Genomic DNA, 12,633 nt, shown 5'->3' on the forward strand with positions numbered 1-12,633 from the left:
ACTTAATCCGCTCCCCGCCGCCTAGAGTGGCTCCCCGTACGGGCGGGTTAGAAGGAAGTCGCGACAATTGTGTTTGAACAGTCACTACCGTTTTCAAAAGATATTCGTTTATTAGTTTCCGGCCATTAAAACTAAATATTGATCTTTCGGCCGTTCATCAAATTATTTCGACTCTTCATTTTTAGTTTTGATTCATTTAAAGTGGGCCACTATTTTAACAGTTTGAATTGAGATAAATATACGCCACTTGTACCATTTCTAAATGCATGCGTATGAACTACTACACACTCCAGAGTACCGAACCTTCCCTTAGCCTCTCACCTCTTTGCAGCCAGAGAATTTTTTTCTCACGTGCATAGCACGTGCTAAATGCTGCTACAAATGTATTCCAGAATCTAGACAAGCTGAGGAAGAAGAACAAGAAAAAAGCTCCAATGGCAGCTTCAATTTCAAGAAATTTCTGCAATTTCAAGGCATTTTCTTCTCAATCCAAGAAGACCCAACTCATTTTTTTGCCTTCTCAACGTTCTCCAATCTCTCAATACAATGAAAATTCCAAGAACACCAGCATCAGCATCAGTAGTAGCTGCAGCAAGAGAAGTGCCCAAATTACGAAAATGCCCCTCCTTTCTGGAGGAATTCTCAGGCACAAGGTACAATAAAAACATTTGATTCTGTTCGCTATTGAATGGAATTTGATTAATTTAATTTAATTAATGAATTAATTAATATATATTTTTTGGTTTTGTGAGGTTCGGGCGGCGGGAGGAGAGTATTCTTCAGGGGAAGAAGCAGAGCAGTTTGTTTCTGAGGCAGCAGCTCAAGAGGATTTTTCTTGGGTTTCTGTCATTTTGCCGTATGTATTTTCCCTTCTTCATCTTCCTTCATATATATATAATTTTGTATACATTTTTTGGGCTGTTTTGTACTGTTTTTGGATTTTTTTACCTGGTTTTTATTTTATTTTTATTGTTTTAATTGGGTGTTGAATTTTGAGAAAATTAGGAAGGTGTTTATCGTTTGGAAAGTGATATTTGCACCTGCCAACCCTTTTTTCTACATTTGGTAGTTAGAAATGTATAAAAGTAGAAAATGGGAGTCTGCAGATGTAAATAGGAGCATTGTGGTTTTTTAGTCCTCTTCAACTCTCAAATCGTCTTATATGTGATTTTTATTTATTGGAAGACGAATTGCATGGAGGGTAACCAAAAAAAAAAGGATTCTTTTTGTTTGGTCTGGGGGCTGGATTTTTGGTGATCCATACCATTCATCTGTTCGGCCCCATTATGTTACACCATGCCCTGCGGGTTTCTGAAATGTTGGATTGGTGGCCTGAAAATGGATGGCAGCGGTCCACATTCAGCAACAAATAAAAAACCACCAATCTTATGGGTATGATTTTATGGAGGATTTTGGGGCATGGATTCGCAAATGACTGGGATCACAGAAACACGGGCCGAACACATCACTTTTTTACTTTGATCAATCATTATATATTTCCCTCTTATGGAAAAATAGAGCTAATAATCTACAGCTGGTTGCATACTAATTTAAAATGGGCCCCAACTTTCTCACCATTGAGTTGCTTTTGTAGGACACCTGAGCCATGCACAAGGTGGGCAGCACCATGAAGATCACCTGGCACAGAAATTAGGACAGTGCACCACGACTGAAATGAATAGATGGACAAGGTGCTGATTCAATACAGTTGTTGCTCACGTAATGAGTAGATAGCCCTGATTTTCAAGAAGGGTGATCTTTATGGTGCAGGCCAGTGGTGTCCTACACATGACATGTTGGTAGGAGAAAAGAGGACTGCTTGCGAAGTTACATGCAGCCTGCTCTAGATGATTAGTGCTCATTGGGAAATATGACCATACAGGCCATGTAATGCATCCATCTACCTAGACATGGGAAATGGAGATTTTTTATTTTTATTTTTTATGTGTTGAGAAACTTGCCGAAAAGTGGGAAAAGAATATTATTGAAAATAGAACTCAAAAGAAAGACAAGATTAGCAGCCTTTGCTGCATTAACATAAGGAGCCCAGACTTTGCTAATGATCACTTCTACCGATGAACTCTCTTATGAAAGCACTGGTTGTTCCTCTCCCTCCACATGGACTAAAGCAAAGTTATAATGATGAGCCTCCACACATGCCAAGCTCACAACAAGCCTCTGACGGACTCTGGCATCACCCAAGCAGTATGGAGGGACACTAGAAAAAAAATCCCCAAACTTTACGAGCAAAGGGGCAATGGGATGAAAAGATGATTGATCGTCTCCGCATTTTCCTTCATGTCAACCAAATATTAGGGATGGCTGAGGATATCCTTTGAAGATTGTTTCAACATGTTTTAAATGGTGTTTCTATATGTTGTTGATCGAGACCCTGAAAGCCAAGTGTTCATGACCTTTTTGCACCGAATTCTGAATCTTCCTATGGATGTGTTGATGACACCTATTTTCCACTTGAATTGTAGGTTTTTTTTCCCAGCCTTGGGAGGCTTACTATTCGGGTATGATATTGGTGCCACCTCGGGTGCTACCATCTCTTTGCAGGTATTCAGTTTCTTTGCTGCTTGAATACTTGGTGGCTGTCATTTTTCCAGTTGTCTATGATAGGATTTGTTTATGCTATCCTATCAGAGTATGCCATGTATCGAAACAGAAGAATTCCAAAACTTGGATGTTGTTACAGTACTAAAGTATAGCTAGGGCTGCCCAGTTAATCTAAACCATGTTTTAACAAAGGGTGTGTTTGGATGCACTATTGAACTGAATAGCGACAACAAGTCTAAGACCGAATTGTAAGATTTAGGGATTGGGCTCCAAATTGCAATTATGTCACTTTCAAGTTGGACTTGAAAGGTATGCTACCGCAAATTGAGGGCTCTTCCTCATTGGAAATGTCTTCAAATGTTGATCATTTTCTTGTTTAAACTGAATGTTTGCAATTCACTACGCTTGTGCATACAAAGGAAACCTAAATGAGAAGGAAATATGTAGGATAGGCTACAATGTTACAATCCTAATGGTTTAAAGAGCTTAGCTTGACACGTTCCATCAGTCCCATGACTTTTTTGGCGTATTAGTTAGGTTCTTAACAATTGGTATCAGAGCCATCACCACATTTGTTCACCTCATGGAAGGGGTGGGTGACCTGTGGAAAGGGCAACCTAGACTCGAGTTAAAGCCTCCATGACATAGAAAAGGTTACCTAGACAACTAGAGTGCAGCCAACATGCTGTCTTAGGGCGGAAAGGGTTACTTGGAGGAAAAAAGACTACCTGGAAAAGAGGTCAGAGTGAATGCCACACGGAGTGGGCTGCCATGGGCACTAGTTGTGGAGTGTGGTGGAATGTTATGATTCAAATGGTTTAAAGAGCCTAGTTTGACATGTTCCTTAAGTCTTGGGACTTTTGGCATATTGGTTAGTTCTTCACAAACAATAAGATACATATGCCGTCAATTTGTTGAGGGCTTGTATATTAGGGTTCTTCTTATCACATTGGATAATCTAATCTTATGATTTTGTTTGTTCCTCAGTCAGCTGAACTTAGCGGCACAACATGGTTCAATCTTACATCTATAGAGCTTGGCCTTGTGGTATGTTTTACACTTCCAAGTTTCTATATAGCTGTTACTGAAAATTTTAAGAATATGGACAAGGTTTTGCACACATTTTTTAAACCTTTCATTTCATTATCCTGGCTTCCGAATTAACTAGTGTGGAGCTTTTCCGTTTTACCTTTTCTCAAATGCAGGTTAGTGGTTCCCTTTATGGAGCTCTTTTTGGATCTCTCATAGTGTATCCAATTGCAGATTTTCTCGGTACATGACCCTCCTTAATTGTCGTCTTCTGAGCATTTTTGGTCCTTGGATGATAAGTTAGGCAGTGTTTGGGTGTATTGCCAAGTCATGGTTGGTGGGGCTTCCCTTGTGGACTAAATGATCTAGCTTCTAGGTGATTCGGGTGGTATGGAAAACACAACCTGTATTAAGCAGGCTACCCTTCTCCTTTTTCCACCCCAAATATTGATTCAGATAAGAACTGGAAAGGTCCCATATCTCGACGATGATTTGAAGCCAGCACATCATTATTGGGCTTGGAAGTACCGACACCTAAACATAGCCTTAGTCATGCTCATGAAACATGTTTTAGAACTTTGTAAAAACTCCTTGACATGGTATCCTTCTCTCTCTCTCTCTCTCTCTCTCTCTCTCTCTCTCTCAAAGGAAGGAGAAGAGAACTAATCATAGCAGCCGTGCTGTATCTGCTTGGTGGTTTGATAACTGGGGCTGCTCCCAACCTTGGTATTCTTATAATAGGGCGGATTCTCTACGGCACTGGTATAGGTCTGGTGAGCATCTTACAAAATTTCTCCTAGGTATATTTCACGGGTTTTCATAAGGTTGGATTGAATTTCTTGTATGAAGGACAAACGGCTACTCTCGTAGAAGAAATCAATCCTTTTGCATCTAAAAGAAACTTGGTTCCAATTGAGACTGAGTCCTGTCATCCTTCTCTCAGGCCATGCATGGAGCTCCTCTTTACATTGCTGAGACTGCCCCATCTCAGATTCGCGGAACGTTAATATCTCTAAAGGAACTTTTCATAGTTCTTGGAATTCTGGTACCCTTCCTATATGTTTAAAATGATAGCTTTGCTAAGCCCAAACAAATGTGCGATAAAGATCATGTACATGTCACACATGTGCTAGCATGGCACAACAGGTTTGGGATCCAATCCATCCATCAGAACAGCACCACTATAGTGATGTTCTAGCTGAAGAATCAGGTTGATCCACTGGTAAGGTGGGCCACAGTTAGCAAAAAAATTGTATGGCTCTGAAAAACTTGGCTGAAGTTTTCTAATGAATCTACCTACTTCCAATACTGGGCCCACATGCTGAGTGGACCAGATTTATTTTTTGGGAAAACATCTACAGGGTCAGACCGACCTGATGGATGGATTAGATCTAGCACCTATGTGTCATGCTGGCCCATCTTTGGCATGTGCATGAGCTTTGTTGCACATGTGTGTGCACTTGGGAAAGCTCTTAAAGTAATCTTGGATACTATTGCTATTCAACACTACTAATTTCATTTTTTCATCCTAAGCTGCAAATGAATGTTTGTGCAGTTGGGTTACCTTGTGGGGAGTGTTCAAATAAATGCCATTGGTGGGTGGCGTTACATGTATGGTTTCAGTGCTCCAATTGCAGCATTAATGGGATTAGGTGTGTGGAGTTTGCCACCATCTCCACGTTGGCTACTTCTCAGGGCAGTTCAAGGCAAAGCCCCTATGCAGGAATACAAAGAAAAGGCAATTGCTGCTTTAAGCAGATTGAGAGGTCGGCCTGCTGGTGATAAAGTGTCTGAAGGGCAAATAGAAGAAACTTTAGTCTCGCTAAAGTCCACGTATGCTGATCAAGAGGCTGAAGGCAGCGTCTGGGAGGTTTTTGAAGGAGCGAGCTTGAAGGCCTTTATAATCGGTGGAGGATTGGTCTTTTTTCAACAGGTATTGCCTTTTAACTTTTTAACTTTTTTTTTTTTTTTTTCTACATGTTAAATTCAAATGCTCATGAATCTAAATCTTTTCATCTTAGTTGTCTGCAATTTCCCATGAAGAAATGCCAAGCTTCCCCAAGTGAGTAAGATTTCCCACATGTTTGTGGCTGTTTGATTGATCCGGTCCATCATAATAGTGACTACCCTTGTATTTTCCTTTGGCTGGAGATCAGGCTGGCCTGATCATCAGGTGGGCCACAGTACTTGTATCCCGGTATATCTTGAAATGCATTGTGTATAGAGAGAGATGGATGGGAATTTGCCAATGCTTCATATTCATATTACTTGTTTGACCCACCTGATGACCAAACTCGCTTGTTTTTTGCACAAGCAACATGCGTGGTGAGTGCACCTTATGAACAGCCTGGATTTCATTTGGATGTGCAGCATTGTTAAGTGTGGGTATTATAGGATTCTAAGACCTACTTGCATGAGGAGCTTTGCCACATGCGCATGCTGCATATATGCTAGCATGGCACAAATGTGTGAGATCTAATGCATCCATTAGGTTGGTCCTTAAACTTGTTTTCCCAAAAGTAAATCTGGTCCAATCGGCATAAGTCCCAATATTGGAAACAGTTGGATGGGTTAGAAAACTTCAGCCATGTTATTCAGAGCCGTAAATTTTTTATTTTTTTATTTTTGTTGTTGCAAACTTTGGCCCACCTAACCCGTGGATCTACTAGATTCTTGGGCTATGGCTTCCATACAGTGGTGTCGTTCTGATGGATGGATTGGATCTCAGACCTATCATGCCATGCTGGAACATTTGTGGCATGTACATGACCTTTATTGCACACGCCTGTGGGCTTAGTAAAGCTCTTTGCATGAGTATCCTTGGCTCTTTGGAATAAACATATTTATGTTGGATGTTTATGTTTATAGGATGTAGTGTGAAGGGAGTTTCCATTTGCTAAGTAACTCGACCTTACTCATGACAGATAACAGGGCAACCGAGTGTCTTATACTATGCAGCTTCCATTCTTCAGGTACTGCCTTCAATGTGGAAAACTTGTTTTACAGTATCAAAGGCCTGTAGAATCAGTTAGCTCTAATATAATTTGGGTTCTTCTTTCTCCTTCTTCTCTTTTTTTCCTCTGGAATTGTATCTCAGAGTGCTGGATTTTCAGCTGCATCCGATGCTGCTCGTGTTTCGGTTATAATTGGAGTTTTTAAGGTATGATGATCCATACTTATCTACTTATCCCCACAGTTCTAAAACTTGCTGACTCAACTCGGAACTTGACTGAGTCACTTGGAAACTCGAATCTGAGAGTGACTTGGCCGAGTTACACTGCAAGACTTGTCAACTCACTAACTTGGTTGACTCAATGCGACTTGCTCTGGCTCAGCCTTATCAGGCCTCTTTTTAATCAAGAGTTAAAAAGAATATTGGGAGGATTTGAGCACCCAACCTTGTTTAGAGGTGCAGAGTACTAAACAAATGTGCTATAGAACAACTTGTTGCTTATTATATAATACATATAACAAATAGAACTAATTGACTATTGAGTTGAGTCTTCGAGTTGACCCGACGTGAATGAACATCGAGTCAAGTCGACTTTTTGGGTTTTTAAACTATGCTTATCACTGGTGTTGCACTTTCCAAGCTAAGATCTTGGTTTTTAAAGCAATTTAGGAAGCATTGCAGGGTTGCTCACATACCATTATCCATTCAGTACTGTTGCTCTTTAACCAACTAGGAATTTTATGTGAGTAACAGACATCTACACCTTGTGTTTTCTAATACTTTTGGTATTAAAATTTAGCATTGTACACCTTTTGTACAATTATATTACCGTAAGTAGAAAAAAATGTGTTATGGATAACAAAGAGAAGACTTAAATTCCAGTTCTCATAGATATCACCATCCTCCAATTTCTTCACTCATTGATTAGATGTATGGCCACATACAGTTGGCAGTACGCGATTTTATTTATTTATTTTGTGAATATCTTGTAAAGGATTTCAGGCTATTTGAATCTTGATGTAAATATTTAAAACTATTCTGGTATTAAAGATTTTGTACTGGTCCTTCTGCAGTTACTGATGACTGGGGTAGCTGTTCTTAAAGTTGACGATCTTGGGAGGCGGCCCTTATTGATAGGAGGTGTGAGCGGAATTGTATGTATCCCTTTCACTCTACAACGACTGCACTCTTCAGTACTCATAGCATTTTTTTTTTATTTTAAAATTTCTGTTGCTGTGATATCGAAGAATGACACATTTCTATGTGAAATGCTATTTCTTACTCAGCAAAGAAGATGATAAAGGTTTTCTGCCTTTTTTGAGTGGTGCAGGTAGTTTCTTTGTCCCTTCTAGCGGCTTACTACAAATTTCTTGGGAGTCTTCCGATTGTTGCTGTAGTTGCTCTACTTCTTTATGTTGGAAGCTACCAGGTATTTTCTCATTTCTCTCAGTTGCTTCATTTGCACTGTAATTGTAGGATGAAATGATGGCCCGTTTACCATTACAAACATGTCTTGCCAACATATAAATACCGATTTTAACTAGCTCCAAATATGATCACCTTCAACCCCTTGTTGTAAGTTGTTATATTTTATGGGCTCAACAACAGTGTACATTTTCAAGATTTAGGGGCCGTTTGGTAGCAACAAAAGTCCTGTCCATGACTAGTTAGTGAAGGACAAGTTTCGTGTTCATAGCTTGTTTGCACGAAATTCCAAAAAATAAGGACAAGTTGTCCAAATCTTTTTTGATTCGCTTATCCCTGTTATGTAACACAGAGAACCATTCTCTTGTGGTGCACGTCCCACATGTGCCACATATGCCGCTGATGTGCCACAACTGCCACCATCCATCTTCAAGTGCTGCATATATGCCACATTCAATCTGCCTTTCATGTGCCTCATTTGCCACATGTGCTAAGTTGTGCACGTGTGCACCACATTTGCATGTGCCAAATAATCCTTATTCTAGGTGCTTCACAAACAACAAGAGAACTAGTCTAGGACAAGACGATTGGGCCAAACAAGATCTGAACTAGCTTAACCTAGATAGGCTATCCAAGCTAAACTTTTGTTGCTACCAAACAGGTCCTTACTATCTTCTGTTAATGTTGCATCATGTATGTCAATCCAAAATTACAAATTGTGGGCCTGATTTTGAATGGAGCATGGTCCAAACTGCATCATGTATGTCAATCCAGATGTACAAACTGTGCTCCCGATTTTGAATGGAGCATGGCCCAAAATTCACACTCGTGGTGGATCTTTATTTTCATACCATAGTGCTAGTGGCCGGTATTTAACATTATCTGCAAGCCGACCATGCTAGATCTCTCCCTTGAATGGTCTATTGTACTCAATCTTCAGTGATCATTCTTTTCTTCTTCAGTCAATATGTTACTACCTTTGTTCAAGAATCAAGATGAAAATTTTTTCACGTGTTGTCCTTTAAATGGTTTTCAGATATCTTTCGGTCCAATTAGTTGGCTGATGGTGTCAGAGATTTTTCCACTCCGCACAAGAGGACGGGGAATAAGTCTTGCGGTGCTTACTAACTTTGGCACGAATGCCATTGTCACATTTGCTTTCTCACCTTTGAAGGTATTATCGCCATGCAAACTCTTTTATATTCACATATTAGAATGTTGGAAAATTGCCAAATTACGGTATGGAGACTAGGAGACATAGGACTTCTTTACTATCCTTGCACCTCTACACATTGGTTGGAATGCTTTTTCTTTTTCTTTTCTATATGAATGATGAGAATCCATGAATGCGGTATTAAGGTATTTGGTAATGGTAATGGCTGGTGTAATGGCTGGGCACATGACTGTTACGATACTGACCGTAATGGTCTTTACTTTATTTTAATTTTTTTTAAAAATATAAGTCTCATATTGGCCTGTTATAGAGTAGTATCTGCCTGGTACAGGCCTGTAATGTCCATTACGGCCCTGGTAGTGTGTGTGTGTGATCTAGGGTTCAAGCCCTGGTAGTGTTGCCTTTAAAAAAAGTCCGTTATGGCCGTCATAAGCCTGTTACAAGCCTGTTTTTTTGGATCGGGCGTTAAAGCCCTGTATTGCATAACGGGTCCCACCGTTACCGTACATTACAGCCATTTACGTAATTGTTTTGTGTACCTTGTGTGGTATAGTTATGATGATGATTGTCTCCTTAATTAAGCACATCTATGAACCAGGCATAAGCGAAAAGTATCATATCTAACCAAGGTTTCTTCACCCATCAATGGAAACAGGAAATATACACAATGTTTCTTCATTGATAAGATCAAGCAAGGCACCAAAATGGACAGACCATATGATATCGGTTGTGCTCTTGTGAAAGAAACACCCGTTTAATACCATGAAATACAGTGCTATGGATAACATTTAAGTAAACCAGTTTGCTGGTTGGAGTCATTGACCTTTATTAGAAGATGGTTCTTGATGATAGGTGTTGTGTGTTGGGGAACCGTGGAAACACCTAGAGACAAATCAAGCAAAGTACTCACAATCGCACAACCAAGTCCAAACAAGAACAATCCAAATTTTACGTGGAAAAATCCTTTTGGGAAAAAACCACGGCACAAAGCAACGAGTAATGTACTGTGAAAGTAGAAATTACAAGAGATAGAGTATTACCGATTCGAATAAGCCTCGAATCTACTTCACAATCCCTAGCTATGCCCTTGAATCCATAGGAACGAATTAGAAATCCCCAGAATACCTCCTCTATTTCCTAATCCTGATTACAGCCGTTACATATATATATATATATATATATATATATATATATAAAATCACAATTGGAATAGGAAACAAATTCTGCAATTCTGCACACATCTTCGATGGGACCTTTGATGGCATCGACAACCCGTCGAGGATCTGTTGATGACATCAAGTAGCAACACTAAAACGTTCCAACAACCAACATGGATTTTTCGGGTTTTTCTGATGGGATCAAGCACCCGTCGATGGCATCGACATCTGCTCGATGGCATTGACATCTGCCCGATGGTATTGAGTGGTCTATCAATGGCATCGACAGACCCTGTTATTGACAGGTTTTAGACATCAACAACATTGTACACATGGGTTGAAGACTCGGTGACTCAGCCTTATTCTTCCTAGGTTGGGGGGTGACTCATCTGACTCAGGCCAAGTTGGGCATATTTTCAATGGCTCATGGTGCCCAATCAGATTGGATTCGATTGAGTCTGAGTCGACTCAAATGAGTCGCATCCAACTTGGACAAGTTGTCAATCCATGATTGTGCATAGAAGTCTTCATTACAAGTGGGTGTACCATGTGTATGTGGCACTGGTCGGCATAGGGTTAACAATGACTATGACCTTGAATGATGAGGGTCATAATAGGTTAGTATGGTCTGTCTTTTTGGGTGTGGCCTAATGCGGGGACATTTTCACATCGTGCTCGAGTGGGGTGGCTTGTGGGATGTGGGGGCACACTCGGGGTGGGTGGCTTGTGTGAGGCATGCCCTACTCGTGTGAGGCGGGTGGCTTGTGTGATGTGGAACCCATGTGAGGTGGGGCCCACGAGGAGGGTTTAGCCGATGACCTATCCCAAGAGATGTGGGGCTTGGGCTATGAGATAAAGGAATTGATTCGTCACGCTCTATTAGTTCAAGCGTTTAGAGCAAGTTGTTAGTTGTCTTGCATCATGGCATCTCATGGGGTTGGGCTTGGGCCTCAACTCCTAGATCTGTTGGGACGAGCAGGGTTTTAGATGCTTAGGACTCATGCTTTGTATTATTGGGTTGGGATCAGGCTTATACTGACCTGGCCCAAACTCAACACCATGAAAGATGTGGTAGTTTTTATTTGTCTCATACCAACTTGACTGCTTAAGAAGAGTCTTATTGAAAATAAGTAATCACCATTAATACGATATTATTGTTATCACATTATCTTTCTTCATTCCCTTGCTAGTGGGAAGGACCTTTGCATGATGATAACCGGAATGGATTGAAGACTAGTCCGAGTCACTTGGGCTTTGGTTGATCCCGATCCAGTTTGGCACCACGAGTTAGTGTTGAGATTAGAGGGTGACTTGGCTTGACTCGGACGAGTAACCCCCATCCTCAACTCAGTTTCCATTTGACTCAAGATCAAATGAGTTGTTCCGAGCACAATAAAAAACCATGGTTAACCTGTTGCAACTATGATTTTGTATTAACAAACATTGAAGTAGTGTGTAGTTCATGCTACTAACCCAACTGTTTATGACTCATATTTTGATTCAATTTAAATCCCGTGTAAAGAAATTCATTCTTCAACTCAAATACTATTTGGGAAAATTCGTATGGCTCATTAATCACTATAACATGGAATGTTGTAGTGTTTCATGGTCGCTAATGCTTCTAGCTGCTGGTAAAACTAAGATCAGTTCCATCTCATCACAACACAAATGGCTGGAATTTTTAGTATTTTGTACCTCTTACAAAATGGTTGTTATGATTATTATTGTTTGCTACTCGATCTAAAAATTTGGTTGCCATCTTATCATTTCTAGTTTTCTATAATCTGATGTGATTTTCATGACATAGTTTGGAATTAGCCCATTTGCTCTCTGCACTGTTTAAACCCGCATCTACTCCGTTGGTTTTGCAGGAATTGCTAGGGGCAGACAACCTTTTCGTCCTTTTTGGGGCTATTGCGTTTCTGTCACTTTTGTTCGTAATATTCATCGTCCCAGAAACGAAAGGCTTGAGCCTGGAAGAAATCGAGTCCAAGATCTCACGATGAAAGCCTACTTTCGGACATGACAAGCAAAGAAAATGCATTTTGCATTGTACCTCTCCCTCACTAAATTTAGGTATGTATTATCCATTCCTTACACTGTCTGGCGGAAAAATCCAGGTGTTATGCTGTCTTATAACCATATATGACTGTAACCATAAATAAGCTAGAAAAGAAATTCCTTGTCTCAAAATGTGTACTTACAGATTCTTCGCATCTTCAAATCTTCCAATTGTTGCATTGGAAGACTGGGCCCACTCCCAGCTATGTGCTTGGTTCTAACCCAATTGCATTAGATTATTCATTTTCTGTTTTTCTTCTTGTTTTTCATAA

At 40.2% G+C, this 12,633-nt stretch overlaps 1 protein-coding gene across 1 annotated transcript; it reads left to right on the forward strand.

Moving 5' to 3' along the window:
* Positions 1 to 335: 335 nt before the first annotated feature.
* Positions 336 to 12,633, forward strand: LOC131252817 (D-xylose-proton symporter-like 3, chloroplastic). The gene is made up of 14 exons (XM_058253544.1): positions 336 to 653; positions 753 to 856; positions 2,484 to 2,562; positions 3,550 to 3,609; positions 3,768 to 3,834; positions 4,240 to 4,364; positions 4,535 to 4,636; positions 5,147 to 5,524; positions 6,516 to 6,563; positions 6,689 to 6,751; positions 7,618 to 7,698; positions 7,875 to 7,973; positions 9,006 to 9,143; positions 12,172 to 12,633. The coding sequence occupies exons 1-14, from the start codon at positions 435 to 437 to the stop codon at positions 12,304 to 12,306; spliced, it is 1,698 nt and encodes a 565-aa protein (XP_058109527.1). The 5' UTR covers positions 336 to 434; the 3' UTR covers positions 12,307 to 12,633.

This window comes from Magnolia sinica, chromosome 8, assembly GCF_029962835.1.
Source record: "Magnolia sinica isolate HGM2019 chromosome 8, MsV1, whole genome shotgun sequence".
NCBI lineage: Eukaryota > Viridiplantae > Streptophyta > Magnoliopsida > Magnoliales > Magnoliaceae > Magnolia > Magnolia sinica.

Excerpts from the sequence above, each read along its gene's own strand:
- LOC131252817 (XM_058253544.1), top strand. The coding sequence starts at position 435 with ATGGCAGCTTCAATTTCAAGAAATTTCTGCAATTTCAAGGCATTTTCT. Across the intron at positions 857-2,483 it reads TGGGTTTCTGTCATTTTGCC|GTTTTTTTTCCCAGCCTTGG; the intron begins GTATGTATTTTC and ends CTTGAATTGTAG. Across the intron at positions 6,752-7,617 it reads TTATAATTGGAGTTTTTAAG|TTACTGATGACTGGGGTAGC; the intron begins GTATGATGATCC and ends GTCCTTCTGCAG.